This window comes from Saccopteryx leptura, chromosome 5 (assembly GCF_036850995.1).
Source record: "Saccopteryx leptura isolate mSacLep1 chromosome 5, mSacLep1_pri_phased_curated, whole genome shotgun sequence".
Lineage (NCBI taxonomy): Eukaryota > Metazoa > Chordata > Mammalia > Chiroptera > Emballonuridae > Saccopteryx > Saccopteryx leptura.
Genome location: NC_089507.1, coordinates 167,228,897 through 167,248,136, shown reverse-complemented (window position 1 = coordinate 167,248,136; position 19,240 = coordinate 167,228,897). Strand labels below are relative to the sequence as shown.

The 19,240-nt window shown below is 36.9% G+C and overlaps 1 protein-coding gene and 1 pseudogene across 1 annotated transcript in view; both read left to right on the top strand.

Annotated features, from left to right (window-relative positions):
- The window catches only part of LOC136406692 (ABC-type organic anion transporter ABCA8-like), a 328,883-nt pseudogene that overhangs the window by 31,843 nt on the left and 277,800 nt on the right, over positions 1-19,240 (top strand).
- LOC136406691 (ABC-type organic anion transporter ABCA8-like) overlaps positions 1-19,240 on the top strand; it is an 89,410-nt gene that overhangs the window by 31,833 nt on the left and 38,337 nt on the right. Inside the window, exons 17-23 of the mRNA XM_066386731.1 lie at positions 345-484; positions 3,595-3,714; positions 6,959-7,157; positions 9,147-9,313; positions 12,891-13,024; positions 13,547-13,684; positions 15,357-15,461. Coding sequence (XP_066242828.1) covers positions 345-484; positions 3,595-3,714; positions 6,959-7,157; positions 9,147-9,313; positions 12,891-13,024; positions 13,547-13,684; positions 15,357-15,461 — 1,003 coding nt within the window. The remainder of the gene's footprint in view (positions 1-344; positions 485-3,594; positions 3,715-6,958; positions 7,158-9,146; positions 9,314-12,890; positions 13,025-13,546; positions 13,685-15,356; positions 15,462-19,240) is intronic.

Genomic DNA, 19,240 nt, shown 5'->3' with positions numbered 1-19,240 from the left:
AACCATTGTCCACCTTGTATAGTCCTGCCTTTGTTGTATTGTGTCCCTGATATCTGTAGTCTGCAGTTCTTCTTGCCTTAATGACCTAAGTCAATATTGATCTTCTCTGAGCATCATCCCTGAATAACCTGACCAGTAATTCTGGTTAGTTCACTCTTTGCTTTTCCCCATTACAGGTCTTTAATCTGATATTTACTGTCCTCTTATTTCATGTTTGGATGACCTATTCTAGGATTAAATTTTATTTGATATTTTCTTGTCTCATAGAGACAAAATTTTATTTGATATTTTCATGCAATTGTAAATGATGTCAAATAAAATTTATCTTTTTTTTTAAACACCAGTTTGCAGTTGACTGAAAGGTGTGTTAAAGAAAAAATAACATCCCTCGTTATACAGCACATCCCTGGTGCCAAATTATCAGGAGAAAGTGAAGGAGAACTTGTCTACACATTGCCCTTGGAAAGGACAAATAAATTCCCAGGTAACATACATGAAAATTACGGAATGAAATACATAAATGTTATTCATAATAATAATATTGGTGATAATTATTACAACTAACATTGAGAAATTACAATGTGCTCAGGTGTTTAACACATGATGTACAATAACTAGATTATTTTCCACAGTGGAAAATATTATATTCTAATTGTTGTGTTATGCCTGGGCATTTGAGAAAGCTTTTAGTTCTTCATTTCCTTCAAGAATACAGCCAAATATTCTAGTATTCATTACTGTGCATGAACATAAATGGTTGAAAACCTCTGTCTTAACTGTTATGTTAAACAATCCCAGGATAAGACTTGTTCTGTTGACAAATCTTTTGATGTAACTCTGGGTTTTCCAAACCAGTACCAAACAGTTTACTTTCAAGAGCTCTTTTGAATTCTTTATTAGATAAATAATACAGCTTCAGTACATCAGGGTCAGTTTCTGGGCACTTATCTTGTTCCTTGGTTTAGAACATTTTTGACTGATAAATTCTCATTTTCCTTGACTGTTTATGTTGACGTATGCACGTTAGATAGAACAGGCACCTCTCTCAGTCTCACAGAGTGACTTTGTGCAGGAGATCCCCACCCATCAGCCTGGGCAGAGATGCTAAGGGCCTCTGTGGACTCTTTGGTTCCCTGAGGAGAAACAGACAACTGCAGCTTCTATCAGGTGTCTACGTGGTGAACCAGGGGTGTGAGCTATGACATAATGTCAATTATAATAGTCAAGATTGTGTAGTATGGCAGCGTGATAGACAGATAGCCAGAACAGAATTAATTCCTGTAAGGAGGTAGAGAAAATTCATCACTCATACATGGCTGGTGGGAATATGAACGAGCACCATGACTCTGGAAAACAGTTGGCAGTTTCTTGAAAACAGAAAACCTGCAGCTACCATTCAACCAAGTAATTGCACACTGTGCTTCTATCCTGAAGGTATGAAAACATGCTCACACGAAAACCTGTACATAAATGTTTATAGCAGTTTTATTTACAATAGACAAATCTGAAACTACTCAGTTGCTCTTAATGAGTGAATGATTAAATTAAGTGGATACATCTGTCATGTGCAACATCACATAACAGTAAAAAGCAAGGGGCTACTGATTTTTATATGCAACTACCTGAATGAATACTCAGAAATCAGACTCGGTAATAAAAGCCAATCATGAAAGGTTACATACTGTATGAGTCCATTTATATCACATTCTTGAAATAACAAAATTGTAAAAATGGAGAACAGATTAAGAGTTGCCATTGTCAGGAAGAGATTTGGTCCGGAGAGTGTGTGGCTCCTAATGACTGTGATGATCATGGTGGTAATGACAATGTTTTAGATCCTTTTTTTTAAAATAATTGCAGACAGAGAGGAAGAGAAGAGAGAGAAACATAGATTTGTTGTTCGACTTCACTATGCTTTTAATGGTAGGTTCTTCTATATGCCCTGACAGGGAATCAAACCCTCAACCTTAGTATATTGGGACAGTGCTCTAACCAATGAGATACTAGCCTAGGCTTTTATCTTGATTGTATTAGTGTTAATACCCTGTTTGTGATATTGTATGGTGGCTCTTTCAGACATTAAAATTAAAGGACAATGAATAGGGTATGCAGCTCTCTGTGTATTATTTTTATAACTGCATGTGAATCTAAACTTATATCAAAATAAAGAGTTTCATTTAAAAAGAAAAAATTGGTCCAGAAGATGGTGCCGAAGAAGGCAGATGTTCCAACTCCCCCCTTTCAGAAAAAAGTGGATTACAACTTAACTTGGGAACAATCATCTTGAAAAACCAACTTTAGACTAAACTGAGGTGAATCTATAACCAAGAATCACTGAAGAAACCACACTGAGACTGGAAAAAAGGGTTGAGATGTGGAAAGGGCTGCTCCTCTCCCAGGAGTGAGCAGCGGCCTGGAGGAACTCTCACAGCTGGGTACATGTCTGGAGACTTCTGGGTCCTCAGCCCTAGGACCGGAGCCCCAGTCTATAACCCCAAAGACTAGAAGAGGTGAATAGACAGTATTTGGATGAGAGAAGAGCCAGGTTACTGTTTGTGAGATGGAGACAGAACTCTCAGACCCAGGCTCTGTCTTAAAGGGACCATGCAGAAAACCTTGTTCACTGCCACTTAACCAGGGCTCCGGGAGCAGTGAGCCCTGAGAGGACTAGAGTTGCAAGAGGAAAGTGTAATCTTAGAGGCACAGGGAGTGACATTCTGGGAGCCATCCAACCTAAACCCTGTGCTGCTGAGTCACTCCCCAAATCTAAAGTGGCCATTTTTCCTGGGAGAAGCAACACCAGCAAAAAGCAATTACCTCACCCACTGGAGGCTCACATACTCCAGTCAGAGCAAATAGTCACTTAGAAGCAGTGGACATGTCAGGGACACAGGTTTTGAGTGCTGAGGTCTGGGCTACATGCCCCCCTCCATGCTGCTGAGCAACCCTCGAAAGGAGGGTGGGCCTGGCTGCAGCACTGTGCACTTGTGGGGGCAAAGGTTGTGCCAGATACATGCACCTGCCCACCAGCTGGCAGCAGTGGCTGGCGAGGCAGCCCACACAACAGTGGCGGTGGCCAGCAAGGCAGGCCACATGCCCAGTGATGCCCGTGCCCAAACACCTGAGTAGGGGCAGTGGCGGCTGGGGTGGTGGCTGGTGGTGGGCAAACCACTCCTCAGGAACACAGAGGCCACACCCACTGTCCAAGAGTAGATTAAAGCCAGCCTAGGAGTGCAGCTGATATTTACAATGGCACCAGAGCCCAGAAGAGGCAGCCACTAATTCTGGATCACCTGGAGTTCCAAGAAGGTTGCTAAGGGCCAGTCATAGACAATGACCCTCACTGGTCTGCTCCTAGTTCTAGCCAGGGACGTCCAAGGCTGGCATATCCAGTTGACAGATATGAAATTCTAATAGAAATATATGTAAATATAAATTATTATTTAATCAAAAGAAGTTAATGTATGGGCTATACCACAATATGAAATAAAAAGTGATATATAGATTTGAAGTATGTTTCAGAGGTTATGCTTGCTCAGTTCACCTGTGATTTATTCTCATTTTGATTTGCTACTGTGTGTGTGCTTTTTTTAGAACTTTATGAGAATTTTGATCTCTGTCCAGACCTGGGTATTGAGAATTATGGTGTTTCCATGACAACTTTGAATGAGGTGTTTCTGAAACTAGAAGGAAAATCAACTACTGTTGAACCAGGTAAATAAAATTCATGGTATGAAAATTATCATGCGAATGTATTCAGAACACCTAGTGCAGTGTATACAGCAAGAAAACACCGTTCCGGCCCTGGCCGGTTGGCTCAGTGGTAGAGCGTCAGCCTGGCGTACAGGAGTCCTGGGTTCAATCCCCAGCCAGGGCACACAGGAGAAGCGCCCATCTGCTTCTCCACCCCTCCCCCTCTCCTTCCTCTCTGTCTCTCCCTTCCCCTTCTGCAGCCAAGGCTCTATTGGAGCAAAGTTGGCCCGGGCGCTGAGGATGGCTCCATGGCCTCTGCCTCAGACGCTAGAATGGCTCTGGTTGTGACAGAGCAACGCCCCAGATGGGCAGAGCATTGCCCCCTGGTGGGCATGCCAGGTGGATCCTGGTCGGGCACATGCAGGAGTTTGTCTGACTGCCTCCCAGTTTCCAACTTCAGAAAAATACAAAAAAAAAAAGAAAAAGAAAAAGAAAAAGAAAGAAAACAGTGTTCCAAAGAAATGGTTACAAAATGCCCGAGAATGACCTTAATCATGGAGGTTCCATGATTAAGATCATTCTCGGGCAAGAATATATTAAGGTGAAATGCATCCCTGTCACATTTGTTACCTCCACTGACACTATGGCCTTGATATTAAAGATGGCCCAGTTTTTTCTACCCAAAGCTCATAACCCTCATCGTATCCCATTTCCAAGAGCAATTTCAGATGAAACACCTATTCTAAATCTCTCTCTCCAAGCACTCTGAATATGCCTGCTGCTCTCCATGGTTTCTGATGAGAAGTCAGCTCTAGATCTTATTGGATTTCTTTAAATGATGAGTTGTTTTCCTCCTGCTGCTTTCAAGATTCTCTTTCTGTCTTTGGTTTTGACAATTCAGTTATGATGTCTTCAGTTGTGGACCTCCTTCATTTGCCCAACTTGACATTCGATGAGCTAGATGTATGTGTACATATATGTTAGAGTTTCTCCTCACATTTGGGAACATTTCAGCCACTGCCTTAGTTCCCATGTATAAAAAGCACCCGTTTTTTGAAAAATGTGGAGTCTAAAAATTGTGTGTCTTATACAGTGGTTGTAGATTTTTTAATTGCATTTCCTGCTTTTTCATGCAGATGAGGAGTTGTATGAATTTAATGATGAATAAAACTTATGTTCAATCACTTTACATAATACATTTTTTTTTAGATTTCAAGCCCTAAAATTAAGGTGCTTCTTATGCATGGGAGCATGTTATACATGGGGAAATATGGTATTTCTTCAACTATACTTTCTATCCATTTCTGTCTATACTGTCCATTATTGTATGTGGTAGTATCTGTTAGTATGTTAATAGTGTCTCACATTTCTTTGAAAAATTATTTTTCCTGATTCTTCTGTTTTCTTTTGGTTCCTTAGACTTACTAATAATCTCAGTTTTTCTTTTGTCATGTTTACAAACCATCTCTTCCACCAAATGAAATCTGTTGAGCTTTAATTTTTAGAAAATATTTTCAGTTACACTTGTTAAATACAAAATTTCTATTTGGTTATTTTTAATAATTTTTAAATGTTTGATGATATTCTAAATTGATGAGACATATTGTTATACTTGATGATGTCCAAATGTGTTGTGCAATATAAAAATCACTTGTGAATTTCCTAAATATCATTGTTATTGACATTATAACTTTTAGTATAGTCATAAAACATATGATTTAAAATCTTATAAATTTATTGATAAAATAAATTTGATAAATTTATTGACTTGTTGAATCATCATTTTATCAATTTTGTTGTATATTTCTTGTCCATTTAAAAACATTTATACATACATGCATATAAATGTATATATATGTATGAGTGTATACAAATGCATACATGTAGAATATATATATATTTATAGAACTTCTGTTGTGTAGAAAGTTGTATAAATTTCAATTTGGTCTAGTCGATGATGGTGTTGTTCAAATATTCTGTGCCCTTACTGGGTTTTTGTTTTACTGTGTTTTTGTCTACGTTTTCTATCAATTACAAGTGAGGAATAGTAAAATCTCCGACTATAATTCTAGTGTGTCCATTGTTGTCCTTTCCCCACTTTAGTTCGGTGTCTCCTCCATGCACTTGGACCTGTTATTATGAACATTCACGTTTCAGATTAGCATGTCTTCTTGGTTGCCTTCATTATCATAACGAAAGATCCTTTTTTAAACCCTGGCAGTGACAGTTATCCTGAAGCCCAGTTTGCCCAGAGTTAATACACTTTCTTTCATTTTAATATAATTTGTGATTACTACTTTTAAAAAAAGGGTTCAAACTTTTTGTGTTTTTAAAAAACAGTGCATTTCTTGTAAACAGTATTTGGTGAATTTTGCTTTTTAATGTATTTTACAAGGTTTCTTATATGGTATGTTTAGCCCATTTATTTTTAATATGGTTATTGCTATCTTTATGGTTAATTTATAGTTAAACCCCAGTTTGTAGCAAACCAATTTGCAACTTCTTTCACTAAATGGATACCTAAGATAATTGTTTTCTTTTTTGTTTTTGTTTTTTTGTTGCTGTTTTTTTGTATTTTTCTGAAGCTGGAAACGGGGAGAGACAGTCAGGCAGACTCCCACATGCGCCCCACCCGGATCCACCCAGCCGCCCACCAGGGGCGACGCTCTGCCCACCAGGGGGCGATGCTCCGCCCCTCCGGGGCGCCGCTCTGCCGCGACCAGAGCCACTCTAGCGCCTGGGGCAGAGGCCAAGGAGCCATCCCCAGCACCGGGGGCCATCCTTACTCCAATGGAGCCTTGGCTGCGGGAGGGGAAGAGAGAGACAGAGAGGAAGGAGGGGGTGGGGGTGGAGAAGCAAATGGGCACCTCCTCTATGTGCCCTGGCCGGGAATCAAACCCGGGTCCCCCGCACGCCAGGCTGACGCTCTACCGCTGAGCCAACCGGCCAGGCCAAGATAATTGTTTTCTTTACCAAGTTTCCAGGTCACACTGAGATGCTAAAATGATCTTGCATACTTATTTAACCTTTTTAATGTAGTATCTGTATCCAAATTATCTAGGATCTTCTTTCTAGGCCTCTTTTTCAAGAAATGAATCCTCCCTCTATTTTTCTAGTTCATGGCAGCAATCAGTAATACCATACAATGCCTACAGTTATGCTAAAGATGTTACTTGGGTAGTTGTGATTAAACAAATACTAAAGTAAGCTCAATACAATACCTCTGAAGTGGGAATGTATGCATAACTTATTCTGTGTTTTGCAGATAAAGCCACTTCAGGAGAAGGACAGGTAAAAGGAGCTGGAGACACAGAAAGACTTGTTGAGATGGAACAAGTTCTCTCTTCCCTTAGTGAGATGAGAGAAACAATAGGTGGCCTGGCCCTGTGGGGGCAGCAAGTCCGTGCAATTGCAAGGGTCCGATTCTTAAAGTTAAAGCAGGATAAAAAAGTTCTGTTATCACTGTGAGTATCTGTATGGCTTTGTTTCAATCAATGCACTAAAAAGAAATTCAAGTCTAAAAATAAGAGAAAATAAAAAAATAAAAATAAAATACTGTGTCCAGAACAGAGGGCTCAGTGGTGGAGCGTTGGCCTGGCTTGGGATGTCCCAGGTTCGATTCTTGGTCAGGGCACACAGGAGAAGCTCCCATCTGTTTCTACAAACCTCCCCGTCTCGCGTCTCTCTCTCTCTGTCTCTCTTCCTCTTTCTTCTCCTCCTTTTCTGCAGCCATGGCTTAATTACAGCAAATTGGACAAGGGCACTGAGGATGTCTCCATATCTTATGCCTCGAACACTAAAAAAATGGCTGTGGTTGCAACAGAGCAATGGTCCCAGATAGGGTGATTTTCGCCTCCTAGTGGACTTACTGGGTGGTTCCCGGTTAGGGTGCATGTGGGAGTACGTCTCTGCCAGCCCTTTTCTCATTAAAATAAAAATGTAAAATTAGATTCTTCATTTACAGCAGTGGTCTCCAACCCCCGGGCCGTGGACTGGTACCAGTCCGTGGGCCATTTGGTACTGGTCTGAAGAGAAAGAATAAATAACTTACATTATTTCCATTTTATTTATATTTAAGTCTGAATGATGTTTATTTTTAAAAAATGACCAGATTCCCTCTGTTCCAACCGTCTAAGACTCACTTTTGATGCTTGTCTCGGTCATGTGATACATTTATCCGTCCCACCATAAAGGCTGGTCTGTGAAAATATTTTCTGACATTAAACTGATCCGTGGCCCAAAAAATGTTGGGGACCACTGATCTTCAGAACTGGGGAAAGTATAATACGCGATCTACTTCATGGTCATAGTTTTTATCTACCGGCTGACTAGCAGGTGGAATTGATAACATCTCAGGGCCAATTTTAAAAGAGATGTTAAAGTAACATGAGTTTTCCTGTAAGGTTTATTCTTGAAATTTTCTGTGGATGGTAACAGAAGCACTGGGATGTAGACTTTTCCCCCAGTAGCCGTATGCCAATACTTTATTTTAGTTGTTATCTGGCCATTATACCAACTCTCCCCTGGAGGTCCTGACTCTCCCATTACACCCTACTTGCTCTAACCTGGATGTCATGACTTCTCTACAGCCCTGTATGTGATGGGAGCTCACTCTCCATACCCATTGCGTGCATACTGGGCATGTGCTTCCTCTTAAAACTCATATCACATCTCATTAGCACCCTGTTGTCCACAGTAGTTTGGTTGTCAGTCAGTGTCTTGTCTCTGAATACCTTGTTGAATCATCAAAGAAATAGGAGGTTTGGCACTTAATAGAATCTCAATAAGTACTTGCTAATAAATAACAAGAATTCACTAAAAATCTTTGAAGAGATTAGCATAATTTAAGAAAAACCTTTAAGATTAATCTGGCAACACAGTATAACTGTCTCAAGAGATGACAGTCATTTAGTAAGAATTGCTATATGATATAATATTGTAAAATTAGAAATAGGAATAAAGGAAGGTTTCAAAATAAGATATAATGAAAGTATAATAAAATAATTTCCAACTATTTGAAATAGAGAGCATAGGAAAATACAGAGTAAAAAATAAATGAAAATTTGGGCCTGGAGATAAAGAAATCATCACAAAGAGAAATAGGGACCATGTAAAGAGGATTGGATACAACAAAAATTGAGTACAAAGTATTGATGAATTAACACCACATTGGAACTGGGAATCTGGACATAGAGAAAAAGGACATAGATCACATGAAATTGTGCAGAGTAGCTAACGGCCGGAGAGGAACCAGAGAAATAAACAAAAGATTAAATCTGCATTTTATCATCTCTATTTTAGAGGTAGAAAAGGAGCAAAATAATAAATGAGTCAGAGAGCTATATGTTTACTTTTCATACTTTCTTGATCTCATTAAATTGTAATCTGCACAGTTAATTTCTAAAAGTTAAGAAATGACTGCATATTCACATTGACAATTTTCTTCCACATAGGTTATTGGTCCTAGGAGTTGGAATTTTCCCTCTTCTTTGGGACTACATTATCACAAAAATACAGGAAAACAGTTCCACTTTGAAATTCTCTCCTAATTTATACTTCCTTGCCTCTGGACAAGCACTACGTGATCCTCTCACTCAATTATTAATCATCAATAATACAGGTAATAATGTGGCGATTACTTCATTCTAATACATTCACTGTTCAGAGAATTAGTTAGAAAACACAAACATGAGTGAAAAAATGACTTTTCACCTCTTCACCATGGGTTTGAAACTATGTATGAAGCTTGGGGATGATGTGTATTCAAGCCCAAAATGGAGCAGAGAATAAAAAGATATATGCCAAGAAGAAATGAGTTATTTTGCAATCTGATGGCGTTTTGCAAAATGAAAGAGTTTGCATCCCCCTCACAATAATATTAACAGCTTGAGATATAATTCAAATGCCTTGACTATTGATTTAAAATGAGCAATCCAGTGGTTGTTAGTACCTTCACAGATTTGTGTCATCTTCACTACAATTTATTTTAGAATACTTAAACTTAAAAACAAATCCTGTACTCAGTAGTAATGATTCCCATTCAGTCTGCCCCCAACTCTTATCAATCATAAATATATTGCTATTTCTATGTATTTTTTATCTGGACATTTAATGAGTCGATTATACATCATGTGATCTTTTGTGACTGAATTCTTTCACTTAGCGTGCTCTTTCCAAGTTCACTATGTTGTAGCGTGTGTCAATATTTCGTTTTTTAAATTGGTGAATAACATTCTATTGAAAGGTATGCCACATTTCATTTTTCATCAGAGGGTGCATATTTGGGGTTCTTCTGAATAACTGGCAATTATGAATAATACTGCTATAAACATCCATGTACTACTTTTTATGTGAAAGTGGTTTTATTTTTTTCATTTCTTTTGGACTTAAACCAGGAGTTGAATTGTTGTGTACTATGGTGACTATGTTTAATCATTTGAGGAACTACCAAACTATTTTTTAAGTAAATGCACCAATTTAAATCTACACCAGCATTTTGTGAGAATTCCAATTTCTAAAACTCTGTGCCAATTTCTCCACCTTTGTTATTTTCTGTATTTTTATCAGACCCATCCTAGAGTGTGTCAATTACTATTTTGTGGTTTGATTTGTAGTTTTCTAATGGCTAAGGATGTTGAGCACTTTTTCATGCACTTCTTGACCAGTTGCATATTATTGGGGAGAAATGTCCTGTATTCCCATTTTTAAAATGGCTGATTTGGTTTTCTTTTTTTTTTTTCTTTCTTTTTTTTTTTATTTATTCATTTTGAGAGGAGAGTCTCTCAAAATGAGAGAGAGAGAGAGAGAGAGAGAGAGAGAGAGAGAGAGAAAGGGGGGAGGAGCAGGAAGCTTCAACTCCCATATGTGCCTTAGACCAGGCAAGTGCAGGGTATTGAACCAGCGACCTCAGCGTTCCAGGTCGATGCTTTATCCACTGCGCCACCACAGGTCAGGCTGATTTGGTTTTCTAACTGAGTCCTAAGGGTTCTTTATATATACTAGACACAAGTCTTTTATTAGATGCCACAGATACTCTTTATTCACAGGTTATGTATTTACGAACTTGTTTACTACTACAATGTATGTAGTCCAAATTCAATACTCATGGTACTATTGTGTCATTTATAGATGTGCTCAGAGACGGACATGTTATGTCACCTGATACACACATTTCCAGTGAAGTAGATCAAGATGGTACTCTGCCTTCTTGTTTAAGCTCTAACGCTGTGAGCAAATATCTCATACTGCCAACAAATGTCTATCTGTCATCTAGTTAATGCCACATTTTGCACACTTTCATGGTGATTTTACTGTTTAAAATGACCTCCACCATTATGCTATACACTTAAAACTAATAAAAAATACTCAATGTTAACTGTATTTAAAAATAAAATTTAAATTAAAAATCAGTGATGGATAAACTTATTGTCATTTCAAAGAACATTTAATTTTACTAATTGAAAAGACTTATAATCTCACAGTTCCTTTATGAAATGAATTCAGTAGAACTTTCTCCAAATTTGACAACAGTCATAAAAATTTTACCAAAAGTTGCAGCTAGGATCTAAGAATGATAAAAATTATTATTATCGATATATACTGTGAAACTATAAGATATTTTTTCAACTACCAACAAGGAAATACACACAAATAAATTATTAAAACTAAAATAAAATGGTCCCCAAGGTCAGATACTTAATATTCTTAAGTAGAGAAGGCTGTGATGTACCTTCCAGGGAAAACGTATTAGATAATCTTTGTTCACCATGCATTATAATGCTGTTGTCTGTGAGATTAAAGTTAATGAGTCAACAATAAATATACAGAAACATACATAAAATAAAACAGTATATTGATTGGTTCAAGACACTGTTGTGACCAGAGGCTTACAGAAACCTAACCTTTGTTTCCCCTAGAAGCAATGATTCAGTATTCAGTAACTCAGTATTCGTGGTAACTTTAGAGTGACATTACAGAAGTGAACACATAACTGCTGTAAATAATAAGGATCAACTGAAAATGTTTTGCAAATATTTTCTTTCATTCTGTATATTGCCTTTTCACTTTGTTATTTGTGTCCTTTGGAGTATAATGTTTAAACTTTTATGAAGTCCAACTAATTGTTTTCCTTGCCTGTGCTTTTGATGATATATTTAAGTAGGCTTTGCCTAACACAGGATCACAAAGATTTACTTTGGTATTCTCTTCTAAGGCCTTTATACTTTCAGTTCTTAACATTTTAGTTTCTGATCCATTTTGAGTTTATCTTTGTGTGTGGGGTGAGGAAGGATACAATTTCAATAGATACTCAGTTAACTCCTGGGAAGGGCAGGCGACAAAATTTTCTCATTCCCTTCAGCTTCATGTTGCTAAAGTTTGAGCCAGGCATGAGTGGCTTAGAGATTGGGAGTTCTTTTCTTTCCCATTAGATGGAAGTTCTACTCAAGAGATAAGAGCCGCAAAATAGTGGTTCCCAATCACTTTCAACCCAGTTCCTCCTAGGAACATACTGTAGTCCTAGACAGGGCTTGAGGAGGGAGAATCCCTGGGTTTCTGATTACACCCATTCAGAGTGGAGCTTCTGAATTGCTAAGCAAGGAAGGCTTCTGAGGGATAGGTTGTTGCCAGTTTCCTAGTGTTCTTACCCAGATTTAGTAGATTTTCTTATGCAAATGTTTTATAAATTTCTGTATGCTGTAAAACAATCAAAAGATCTTAATCTGTTGTATTTATAGTAAGTTTTACAAGTTGTGGTTGTTTTTCTGGAAAGAAGGTCCAGGGATTTCTTAACACAGCCATTCAACAAGTCTTCCTGTATCAACAAACAATTTGAAAATCAGTTAATAATTTAGCAGTGAGGAAGTGAGAATTAGCAAATTTGGTTGGTAATTTATAGAGATTATCTGTATCATTAAAATTGTATTGGCATGGCTACTCACTGAAATATTCTAGTAAGGAAATCATTCCAAATGCACCGTATGGCAATAATCCTAAGGGAAACATTATAAAAGTAAACTTGGTGAGACGCAAATAGATTTTTTAATTCAGAGAAGCAGACATGTTATCATGTGTAAAAACATCCTCACTGTCTATATTACAGTAAGTATTCCATAAGGTCGTTAAATTTAATTTCACTGCACAACTTGACCTTGATTTTCTCAGTTTTCAAACACCTAATATATTTAACTCCAACTTAGGAGCAAGCATTGATGATTTTATACATTCTGTGGAGCATCAGAACATAGCTCTGGAAGTGGATGTGTCTGGAACTAGAAATGGCGTAGATGATCCATCTTATAATGGAGCCATCATAGTGTCTGGTCATGAAAAGGTATGCTGGATTCTATTTAGTAATTTTCCTAAAGGTTTGCAAAGCTAATCAACTATCAATAGGCTCAAGCCTTCAGTTTAGGAAACAAAATGAAAAACAAATACTGCTTTTATTTATTACTTAGTTAATTATAGTTATTAATATGATAATTTTTTATCAATCACTGTCTACCAACACAAACCGTTGTATCAGCAAAATACTATATGGTGGCCACTCTTGAGTTTATATTTCAAGCTAAAGAATACATATTTCTTCAAGGATTTTCTTATACATTATTCTTAAAATTCTTTTTATTCTTAAACAATAATAATTTTGGATTCTAGCTACAAGGCAGATACTTGAAAGTCTGAAAATCAGATATAGCTTACATGCATGTTTGGATTTACTTATACAATGTTTGTTTTTGTTCTGATTATTCCACACCATTTAAAAACCTGATATTTTAATTAAAACATTAAAATTTGGCCTATTGAAAATAATTGAGATATCTAAGAATTAACAACCTTGCTTTTTATATTTTAGAATTACAGCTTTTCATTAGCATGCAATACCAAAAGAATGAATTGCTTCCCAGTTCTTATGGATATCGTTAGTAATGGGCTACTTAGAATGATTAAACCATCAGCACATATCCAAACTTATAGAAGTTCAAATATGTATGTAAGTATATACTCTTATGGACTCTCCTCCATCGGGAATCTCTCAGATAACTCTTTTAAGTGCTGATATTTTATTCTTATTTGAGTAAACCACTGCATGATTAATTAGCATTTGGATTTATAACTCTAGCTCTGTTGTTTTGGGAAATCAACATAATTTTCAGAGCTCCAATGTTTTAATTCAAGATAGCTATAACACCATATATATTCATAGAGAATGAGAGGATATAAAGTGAAATTATACAGCACTGTGACCAGCACAAAAATAACAAAAGAAAGGAAGAGCGAGAGAATAAAAATAGAAGCCCTATTATTACTTTTATAAATGCTACAAAAGAAAAAAATTTAGGACAAATTCAGGTTAGAATTGCAGACTAATTACATTACAGTTACTCCAGTTTTCTGTCAAAAATATTAATTCCTAGAGGACTATTCTAGACCAAACTAGCTTTTTTATAAAGTCAAATATATCTTATATCTGAAAAATGTCCCAGCTGATTAGAATGCACACATCCCTGAAGGTTGGAAACCAGAATACCTATCACAGTTTGTTGTTATTCTTTTTTGATTATTTCCTAAATACATTTTTCCTCCTATAGCATGTATTTTTAAACACTATATAACACCCTGTAGGTAGGATAGAGACCTGAACATGAAAAGCACTGAATTACTTCTTTGGTAAATACATAAAAGCATCCTGTTTAGCTAGGGTGAGTTGTTTGATGATACCAATCAGCTCAGCTGACCTTATATTTATGCACCTAACATCTTAACTTTAACAGCTCCAGGAATTCATTTTATACTCTATTCAAATTTACCTACTCATTGCACAGGTAAGAGTTTCTGTGATTGCAGACCTTGCTCTGTCTCCTCTGACGTCAGTGGGTTTGCCATAGGATACTGATCCTTCCCAGCATGCAGGTGTTCAGGGAAGATTCTGACAACAAATTAGTATCACCTTTCTGTGGCAGCAAGTATGTCTCTGATGGTAGCCTAACAATCAGCAGGCTCTGGTTTTGACATTTTTTCAGTAATGTGCTTGATCAAACTACAACTATGTGAGTCATGACGCAATGGGGACTGTTTATAAAAAGATTTCAGAATCTTCTGTTCTTAAAGATAGTTATAAACAGGAGCAGAAATATGAAATATCAAGGGCAAAGGTTTTCCTTGGAGATTTTGCTTCCCTTCTAGCACATCATCTTTTTTTTTAATCCCCAGCCAATACTTACCTGTTCTTGTGGTGTACCTAGAAACACAGTTTGCTATGACTGCCCCCATAAATATCCAGTATAATTTTTTAGTCCAGCTATTACATTTGAAAAAATTATAAAGATCAGTTAGGAAACCAAATGTCTGAACTATGAATTATCATTACCTAGCAACAGAATCAATTATAGAATCATAAAGAAAATTAAATATCTTAGCATATTATTTTCTTACTCTTTAATATTAGCCATTCATTCACTGTTGAATTAACGCCTTATCCATAAATGAGGGTAGGGAGCCAAAAGTCAAGCTTCAAAACTGGATTGGTAGTAAAAGAGTTTGGTAACAAAGGGGAGATGTAAGGCAAGGTTTACATAATCTGTTTAATATTTTTAAAATGTATTCTAGAAAATGAATTTTGAATTTGTTCATTCAGCTCATTACATTCTTTGTATTTTCAAAAGGATATGAATAGTCTATATGCATTCATGTTACATCACATATTCTGGTTGATTCTGGTATCCTGTTGTGCTCCTTATATCGCCATGAGCAGCATTGATGACTACAAGGTAACAATAAGTAACTGAAATTTACCTTACTTTGTATGGTTACATATTTAAGGTAATATAATTATGGGATTTTACAAGAGGCTATTTATATGTGTTTAATAGAGCAGCCCATTCAGACATAATTCTAAGTTGTAAAAATAAAAGGGAGTTTTATAAGTGGAAATATAAATGTATAAATAAATATATTACAGAATAATTCTAAAATTGATATGAATATATAAAGCACTTAAAATAATTTTGATAAAAAATGCATCTGACCTCAAGGCTAACTGTAGTTATAGTAACTAAGAAATTATAATTAAGGAAAATCATATAAACATATACACTGACATAAACATTTCAGATATAAAACCCTATATGTATCATCAATTGATTTTCAACAAAACTGCCAAGGAATTCAAATGAGGTAAGGTTAGTCTTATCAGCAAATTGTATGGAAACAACCTGATATTGTTATGAAAAAGTTGTTCTTTGCTCTGGCCTATTTCCTTGGTGGAGTATTGACCCAGCATGTGGATATCCTGGATTCAATTCCCAGTCAGGAAACTCAAGAGAAGCAACCATCTACTACTCTTTTCTTCCCCCTCTCTTTTCTCTCTCTCTTCCCTTCCCACAGCCATGGCTTGATTGGTTCCAGGTGCTGAGGCTGGCTCCGGGGAGCTTTCATCTCAGGTGCTAAAAATAGTTTGTTTGCAAAAATTGGCCCTAGATTGACAGAACATCAACCCTAGACAAGTGTTGCCGAGTAAACGGCAGTCAGGGCGCATGTTGGAGTCTATCTTCCCTCCTCTCATTTTAAAAATAAAAATAAATATTTCTCAAAACTCATATTCCTTCATACACAACATTATTTTGAATGAACCATAGATCTTAGGGTAACAGAGTTTTCTTAGCTGGGACACAGGAAGCATTTACCATAAAAGAAAATGATACCTTGAACTTCATCAAAGTTAATTCTTTTTGTTCTTTATGAAACACCAGTAAGAAAATAGAAAGCTATGGGCTAGGAGAAAAATATTCACAATACATTTATATAGCAAAAGATTTGTATCAACAATATAAAGAATTCTTACACCTCAGTAATAGAAGATAACCTAATTTCAAAGATAGGCAAAACATTTGAACAGATAGTCATCAAAGAACTATAAATGGAAAATACTTCCATAAAAAGATAGCTAAATCCAGACTGGTTTGCTTGATGGTAGAGCATCAGCCCAGCGTGTAGAAGTGCCGGGTTTGATTCCCGGTCAGGGTGCAGAGGAGAAGCGCCCATCTCCTTCTCCACCCTTCTCCCTCTCCGTCCTCTCTATCTCTCTCTTCCCCTCCTGCAGCCATGGCTCCATTGGAGCAAAGTGGGCCAGAGCACTGAAGATTGCTCCATGGCTTCCCTTTCAGGCACTAGAATGGCTCCGTTTGCAGTGGAGCAACACCCCAGATGGGCAGAGTATTGCCCCCTGTTGGGCATGCCATGTGGATCCTGGCTGGACGCATGCGGGAGTCAGTCTGATTGCCTCCCCGCTTCAAACTTCAGAAAAATACAAAAACAAAAACAAAACCCAAAAAATAAAAGATAGCTAATATCAACCTTAGCAAAATAAAATGAATAAATTTTAAAATGACTGACAGTATCAAGAGTTTGAGAGGATGTGGAGTAACTGGAATTCTCAAGCATTTCTACTGAGAGTGTAATTGATACATTTACTTTGCAAAACAATTTGGCTCTTTCTTTTAAATTCAAAATACAACACAGCAATTCCTCTCCTAAGTATTTACCTGAGAGAAAACACCTTCCACAGGCAGACTTGTACATTAATACTCTTACCAGCTTTATTTATTACAGCCAACTACTTAAACCATCCAAATGGCCACCAAGTTGTGAACTGATAAATTCTGGTATAGTCACACAATTACTACTCAGCAATACAAAAGGGACAAATAATTATTGCATCAACATGAATGAAGTGAAAAAGAGTAAACACTGAATGATTTCATTTATATGAAGTTCTCAGAAAGGTAAAACTAATCTATAATGGCCAAAAGCAGTCCTGTGGTTTCTTGTAACCAGCAATGAAGGCTACTGACTGCAAAGGGGCATGGGAAATTTGGGAGGCTGAGAGAAATGTTATTATACCTGGATTACGACTGTGATACAGTAATATATGCATTAATCAAAATTCTTGCAACTGTATACTTTTTATGGGTACTTTTCCTTGTTTGAAAATTACATTTCAAAAAAGTTAATGAAAAAAGATTGTTGAACTAGAAGGCAATGCTATTTTAAAAATGTCAAGAATGTACAGAAATAAAAAGAAAATTCCAGAGTTTAACTAACAGTCTATGTATTTATAAATTTTCATTTGCAGACACTCTTTCATTAATTCAAATAACTCTTTAATGTGTCTACAAACTATCAGAGCATCTTATTAAAATGAAGATTCTGATTCAGTAGTTCTGAAGGGGAGACGAATTTTGAGTAGTAATCATAGGCTGTTGAATTTAAAACCATCCCTCACCGTATTACAGTTTACATTTTGTGGTCTTACTGTATCATGGATTTTAAATGGTATACATCTTATTTTGTATTGTGGATTTTTCTCTGTATTGTAGCATTTTGCAGTATATAGCTATTTTATATGTATTATTTTAATTATTCTTGCAGTAAAATAAGCATTTTCTGCCTAAAAATTTAAAAAGCTATATAAAAATATTAATTAAACATATTTAAAAAATATTAAATCAAAATAAAATATGTAACGTACAGCAGATGAGTAGACAAAGACTCTCAGGTATGGAAAACACAGCTACGGCCACGTCCCCTTGAGCTAGTTTTCTCATGAGAGATCGTACAAGGCACACTATTGGCTGATGGATGGAAGGCGACCAATTAGAGCCCTATGTTCTGTATATATAAATAATAAAATAAATGAAATCTCGCTACTTTGCCGATTTTCACCTATCACCGGGGTTCTGGAACCTAACCCCCGGGACAGACAAGGAACCACTGTATATGATGAATTCATGCAGGCCAACTTGCATTAGATTTACTTGTAAATTTTATTTTATTTATTTTTATTATTTGATTTTATTTTTTCACAGAGACAGAGTCTGAGAGAGGGATAGATAGGGACAGACAGATAGGAACAGAGAGAGATGAGAAGCATCAATCATCAGTTTTTCGTTGTGACACCTTAGTTGTTCATTCATTGCTTTCTCATATGTGCCTTGACTGTGGGCCTTCAGCAGACTGAGTAACCCCTTGCTTGAGCCAGCGACCTTGGGTCCAAGCTGGTGAGCTTTTGCTCAAACCAGATGAGCCTGTGCTCAAGCTGGCGACCTTGGGGTCTCTAAGCTGGGTCCTCCACATCCCAGTCCAATGCTCTATCCACTGCGTGGTCAGGCTTTACTAGTAAATTTTAATAGAATGTCCTGCAATAGCTCTATTTTTGAAATTTTATTATGCAAGATCCATAAAACCTTGCATACTATCTTCATCCGTGTCATTTCCTCCACATAGTAATTTTGTTGCCCAAGGAAAGAGTATTTTCCATGTAATATTCCGTTTCCTGTGTGGAATCTCCAGGAATCTAAGAAAAGGCCACGTCCTGGACTAAAGTAACTGTCAGTCATTTTATCACCCATAGTCCAAACTTGAACTTCACCTAAAGAATGCTTTCTTTCTGTGGGTTGTGTGATGCCATGATTTGACCATGTCTCTCCTAACATTTTGACCACTGTCTCTTGTGTCCTTTGGACTGTCTTACTCCTCTATCTTATCTCTA